Below are 6915 nucleotides of genomic sequence, written 5' to 3' on the forward strand. Positions count from 1 at the left end.
GGGTAGACTTTCCTCGAGAATCAATAAATAGTTTACTAAATACATAAAAATAAGTATATAAAAATTTATATAAATAGTAAATATATAAACATATATATTTAGCATGGTGTTCAGAACTTAGTAAAAGGTCCGATAAATGCTTGTTTTAGTCAGTAGTGGTAAAATTGCTAATGGACATGATGCCGCTGCTGCTGTTGGTGGTGATGTGAGTGGCGATGATTAGGGTGACAATGATCACATTAGTTTGCCACAGACTAGGTGGCTTAAACAACAGACATTTCCTTTCTCACAATTTTGGAGGCTGTTAGCACGGATCAGGGTGTCAGCAGGACTGGCTTCTTCTGAGGCCTGTGTCCTTGGCTCGTGGATGGCCATCTCGTCCCTGTTTCTTCACAGTCTTTTCTCTGTGCCTGTCTGTGTCCACATTTCCTCTTCTTATAAGGATACTATTCAAATTGGATTGAGACTCACCCTAACGGCCTAATTTTAACTTAATTACATTTTTGAAAGCCTTGTTTCCAAATACGCACATTTTTAGGTGCAAGGGGTTAAGGCATCAACCTATGAATTTGGGAGGGACGCGATTCAGCCTTTAACAGTGATCATGATGGTGACAGTGATGGTGACGGTGATGATGCTGATGGTATTGATGGTGACGTTACTTGGGTAAAGGGCAACGGCTGGGGAATAGAAACTCCTCGTGAGGATCCTTTCTTCTTTCTCCCTTTCCCTCACTTTCCATTTAGTGAGTTAGCTTTTGAGAAAGGAATGGGGTCAGCAGGGCTCTTTGTCCTCTCTGTGGACTGCATTCTTGTCCACCAGACCACGGAGTCTAGGGTGGGCTGATGAGGGTAGCATTGGGCTTGTCTGTTCACAGCCGTGACCGATATGGAATCCTGGCTTCTCCATTTTAAAAACGTTTTATCATCATCCACGATGACTTTGTACCCAAAATGTTAGCATTTGAACTAAACTAAATGTAAGGAACAGAATTGATATGTTTACGTATGTAGTTTCTTTAAGTTAGCTATTACAGTCTAATAACTCATTTCCGGAAACGTATTTGAATACCTGATTACACCTTAAGTAATGCTTACTATCTTAAGAAGTTTTGCTTTATTCTGTGTAGCAGATGACTTCTTACACAGTCTGCTCATCTAATTTAATTTGTGTCTTCATACACGTACTGCACTAAAGAAGTCAGTGGTGAATTCCTCAGGTAATAACCACATACCTAGCCACTACCTAATACACCTGTTTACAAGCCTAAAACAGTGTAGTCCATGTGTGTAAAGTAGGAGACATTTCTGTAAAGTTAAAATACCTGGATTTAATTCCCAGTTCAGATATGTTCTTGGACCAGTTATTTTTCTCCTAAGCCTCAGATACTTCGCATGCTTCACATAACATGAAAGGGAGGTAATAATTGTATCAGCTTTATAGGGTGGTCATCAGAATTAAGTGAAACAGTGTTCATAAAGCATCTGGAATGGGACTAGGGTCACAGAAGGTCCTCAGTGAAGGTGAACTCAGAATAGAATTCCTCAGGTCAAAATTAGTGATAGTTCTGTACTTTCTCTCCTAACTTGTAATGGTTACTCCTCCAAATTTCTCACAGGCATATTAAGAAATAGGGCTGGTTGGTGCCAGACTTAGAATTGAAGCATGGAGAAGCAAATCCAAACCAGAATACATGTTCTTTTCAGCTATTCCTGAAGTCCTGCCCACCACGGGGCTGCTGAAGTCTGTTTGTCACAAAGCCATCAGCCCATCTGTTCCAAATAAAGTGTCCCCTTTGCATGAAAAGGAGGCAAAGTCCAGTTAAGACCTTTTTAACTTTAGAATATGGTGATGTACTGGGCTGACAGCTAGTTGAAATGATATTTGATTTTAAATAAGTAATTGTGGTCTTGGAGCCAAGTACATCTACAAACACACACATTCACATTCACATTTACACACTTTTCTCATTAAGATGTGTCTTGCATGCAGTTGTCATTAAAATTGCAGAGGGCATTATCAAAAAGGAGTAAGTACTGATATATGAAAGATACGTTGTTCCCTTTCATTTTCTTGTAAAGTCATTAAGAGATTTTCCTGACACAGCACTATTATCCTATTTAAGTAATTTTAACATTTTCAAGATGCCTCCTTACACTAGTGGGTGTCAAATCTCTGGAACTAGAGTAAGTCTAAACAAGTTTATTCTATAATAATACCCTACAGTCGAATTGCCCTTAAACAACTTCTTGAATACATTCACATGTGTTCTTTGATTTTCACATCAACTCCGTGAGGAAGACAGGATAGGTTACTATATACCGTACCCATATATTAAGCGGCTTACTTACCTAAGTTCCTAGTAAGTGTCAGTGGCAGGACTCGGTTTTTCCATTTAGCAGTCACTGAGAGAGCACCTAGCATGTCCCAAGCATTAGTGGAGATGTAAAAGCACAGAACGTGTTCCTGCCCTCAGGACGCCCTAGTCCACTGGGAAAGATGAGTGTGTCGTTGTGATGCAGTGCGATGTTTCACAGTGGAGGTTTGCACAGAATGTTAGGAGGCACCAAGGAGTGGTACCTGTACCAGCCTAGGAGAAGAAGAATCCAGAGAAGGCTGCCCAGAGTAGGCTCCCATCAGTTTCAAAGTAGGAGGTAGTCAGAGGCTTAGGGTAGGGAGCAGGAGAACATTTTAGGCAATGTGTAAGTTCAAAAGTATAAAGATGATGGATCATCGGGAAATTGTAAGTCACGTGGAATGCTGGAATAGAGGGCGGAGGGCGGAGTGGCAGAGGAGGGGCTGGACAGGGTGATGGGATTGGACCTGTTGGCCGTATTAAGAATCTGGCCTTCATTCTGGAAGCAGTGGAGGAGCCGTTAAATGGCTTTGAGGAAGGCAATGATATTCCAGTTCCAGTTCAGAAAGGCCACTCCAGCCGCAGGGTCAGCCTCCTTGCTGGAGGGGGCAAGATGAGAAGCCAGGGCACGAAGAGGGTGCTGTTAACCACATTTCAGAAGTTAAATGATAAAGATTGTGCTGAGTCATTGTGGATGGAAAAAAAGGGAAAAAATATATATTTGGTTAAAATTATCGACTTGATACATTGAACATTTATGTGGGCTGTTTATCTGTCCTGTTTTCTCCTTCTTTATGGTCAAACCCTTCTTCCCCATCCTCCAAATGAACCGCCTTACCTGAACCAAACCCAAGGATTTTTAAGCTGAATCAGGTGTACTGGAACAAAAAGCACATCTTCAGAACAGCCTCCAAAATGAACCTAAACCAAATCAATGCTCTACATGATTTGTATTCCTAGCAGGCAGTTGGGTTTAATCCAAAACAAGCTTTGTGGTCAGAAACAATTTGAAAGAGCAGCAAAGGGAGAGGTTGCTTGTGCCAGCAACACAGGAGAGAAAATATCGAGCAGGTGGGAAGAAGGTTGCTCACTCATAAGGACAGTTTGCACTAATGATTACATTGCCCCTTTCAACTCTATAAATTGGATTTCCTTAGTAGTCACTAGCTTTAAGGAGTAAAGCATTAGCATCGGGCAGCCCCAAGGATTTTAACATTTTTTTTTCATGCTTTGCCCCTAGTCGAGGTCCCCATGGGCGAAGTAATGGAGTTTCATCGCACAAGTCTGGCAACAGCCCACCGTCCCCACGGGAAAAGGACCTCCTGTCTGTGCTGTGCAGGAACCAGCTGAGCCCTGTCAGCGTTCACCCCGGTTACGCACCTTCTTCCCCAAGTAGCAGCAACTCTGGCTCCTACAAAGGAAGTGACTGCAGCCCCATCATGAGGTGAGTGCTGTTGGTCTTCCAATTCATGGGTCTTCTTTTGTCCTACTTGGTAAGTTTTCTTAAAAAAAAAAAAAAGAAAAGAAAATGTTACGTAACTCCTGATCCACCGCCTTATTCTGCAGGAGGACACTTCTCTTTCCTTTCCTACACTTAGCGAACTGTTCAAGGGCTGCTACAGAAAGCACGGAAGCCACAATCTCTGATAAGGGTCAGCAGTCCAGTGGTGACTGGGTAGGGAGGAAAAGCCACTCAGAGGCAGGAGGCAGGTCCTGCCGGTTCCCTAAGGACAGGGCAGAAGGACGCGTTCATTCGTGCAGACACCAGATATGTGTCGAGCAACGAGTTTCACCAGGTGCCGTGTGAAGTGCTGGGGACAGACTGGTTAACAGCAGAGACGGTCCCCGCGCCTGCCGCCTGGGGAAGGGGAACGTTTTCATCGAATGACAAAAACGCGTTAAAATTATTCCGCAAGTATATGCGTATGTAACAGGGTGGGAAGGGCGTCCAGCTCAATCTGGAGGGGTCCAGGGAGGCCTCCCTGAGGAAGTGAGGTTGGAATGAGATCTACGGGTCAGATGGGGAATTAGTCCGTGTGGGAATGGGGCTGGGGAGGTGGAAAGAAGGAACTACACGTCCAGACCGGCTGTGACCGGGCACGGGAGGGCTGGGCATGGCCGGGATGGGCATGGCCTCAGGCCACCGGGCTGGAGTGCAGGCACAGGCGGAACAGGGCAAGCGCAGTGCCCGGGCCGGGTCCAGGGTCAGGGAAGAAGCCGCCAGCCCCTCTCCTCCAGCCCTCTGCCTCTGGGCCTCCCGTTCCCCTTCGTCGGTTCTCAGGCAGCAGGGATGCTCGGCTCTCGGCCTGGACTGAGAGGGGCCCGGATTCAAGCTGGAGGCGTTTTGAAGAACACCCGGCCCCTCTCCTACAGAACACCCGCTGGGGAGAGTGCCCGGTCCTTGTTCCCCTCAAAAAAAAAGGAAACTGGCCATCGAGTCAGCGCCCTCCCCCCAGGGGCTGATTGCAGAACAATTCGATTTCAACTAATAACAATCGGGACCTTAGGGGCACATTGTGTGGAAAGTTAGGTCATCTCGCTCCCTTCTTCCCCTCCCGCCTGCCCCCACGTCATTGTCCTGTAGTGTAGCAGCTTGTGACTCTGAACTGACAGGCAGGCCCATGGACAATTGTGCATTATTTCGTATGAGATCATGCCGAAGCCATAGGAAAAATCCTCCCTCTCCCCACGTCCTCCACAAACATCCCCCCGCCTCCCGCAATCTTCCAAGGAATGAACATCCTAAAATGATTGGCAGGTATAACAATCCCCCTGCACTGAGGTCACACATTACTGAGGTTTAAGACCCCCCACCTACAGCTGCCATTCCTTCTCAAACTGTTCGCTGTGCCTTAACTTTTCTTTTTTATATAAAAAGAAACGGGGCAAAAATTAACATTTCATAACTTGGGTTGTTTCAGGCGGTCTGGAAGGTACATGTCCTGCGGTGAAAATCATGGCGTCAAACCCCCAAACCCAGAGCAGTACTTGACCCCTCTGCAGCAGAAAGAGGTGGCAGTGAGGCACCTGAGGACCAAGCTGAAGGAGTCTGAGCGCCGACTCCACGAGAGGTGACTGCGTTCCCCGCACTTGACGGTTTAGGACAGTTTCTTTTTCTACGAAATGAAGTATGAACTCACACTATAGAAAACTAGAACAGAAGAAATGCGATTTCACTCAGTTTTTGTCATATTTCTTAAATCTCTCAAAAGAGCCATTCGTATAATCCTGTGTGATTTTGCTATGTCAGGAGTTAGGGAGACCCTCCCAGGTGAGTGGGGCCTTCCGTTTCTTCTGGGTGTGTACGGCTTTGACGTGAGTTGGGTGTGTGCCTGACTATTTTTAAATGGCAGGAACACTTGCAGGAACAATCCATACTTCAGCAGAATGGCTCACACACAGTGAGCCCCCATCGAGCTCTGTTTATCTCGTCGAGAGAGTGGATGGCTGTGTGCATTGTGATTCTTGCAAACTATTTCCGTGCTGAAGGAAGAGGTTCGTTATTCTTGGCCAAGTGCTAAGATAAAAAAAAAAAAAAACAGTCCATGCTTAAGAGATTTTATCTCGGAGAGAAAAGACCTTTGACATCTTAGAGCAGGCCAGATTCTCTGATTAACAGTTTTCCCCTGAAACATTTTAGGATGGATGAGTGGAGTTCTGAGCCAGGTAGCTATGAACCTAGGTAACGGGTGCCATGAGTCCCCTGCTTTCTGGAAGTCTTTGGTTTATGATTTGAGGAACCAATGGGTGGGTTCAAGCAGTCATGGGAGGGAGGTATGAAAGCAGTGAAACTGGAAAGTATTCAAGCCTAAACTTAAAGCAACCATATTGACATCTCTTCATATATATCAGGATCCCGACTACCTGGTCTTCATATCGACTGAGAATATAAAGACATATATTTACATTGACTGTGAAGAAATTATATGTAATGAAGAATTTTTTAATAAAGACCTTGAAATAGAGTCCTATGAAGGATTTAAGATAATAGGATAGTTTCTTTTCAGTGTAGGATGGATTCACTATCATCTTACCTGAGAGGAGATAGAATAATCAACTTTCACAAAGTCCTTGCAACATGTAACATTTTATGATTAAAAAATTTAATCATCATTGGAATATGATCAGAACAATTTTGCAATGTTAAAACTTATCAGTCTGCCTTCTGTCTTAGATAACTAAAACTGAAATGGACTTTCCTTCCACAAACTGTAGACATATAAAAAGGTAGGCTACAGAGATGAAAGCAGAATAAGAGACTCTAATGTGTTCTAGTAATAAAATTTCAAATATTAAGTATTGACTGGAAGATAATGCTTGTAAAGTCCTTAGTGTAATGTCTGACATATGGTGAGCACTCAAAAAAGAATAAAAACAATAGTAGTGTTTTAAAATTCTGATTCCAGTTACTATTACCATTTTAGCTATTTTACAATCGAAGTCGTGGTGGGGAGGGAGCAGTTCAAAACTGATTTAACCTCTATGTGTTTCAAGTGGAAAAACATGGCTCTCGGCTATGCATCAGAATTGCTTGCTGCCTGGGTCAAAGTTGACATTTT

General features: G+C 44.2%; 1 protein-coding gene across 1 annotated transcript in view; it reads left to right on the forward strand.

Annotated features, from left to right (window-relative positions):
* Nucleotides 1–6915, forward strand: part of SYBU (syntabulin) — a 66120-nt gene that overhangs the window by 57341 nt on the left and 1864 nt on the right. The window contains 2 exon segments of the mRNA XM_006916699.3: nt 3597–3800; nt 5278–5452. Of these exon segments, the coding sequence (XP_006916761.1) occupies nt 3597–3800; nt 5278–5452 (379 nt within the window).

This window comes from Pteropus alecto, unplaced genomic scaffold (assembly GCF_000325575.1).
Source record: "Pteropus alecto unplaced genomic scaffold, ASM32557v1 scaffold164, whole genome shotgun sequence".
Classification (NCBI taxonomy): Eukaryota; Metazoa; Chordata; class Mammalia; order Chiroptera; family Pteropodidae; genus Pteropus; species Pteropus alecto.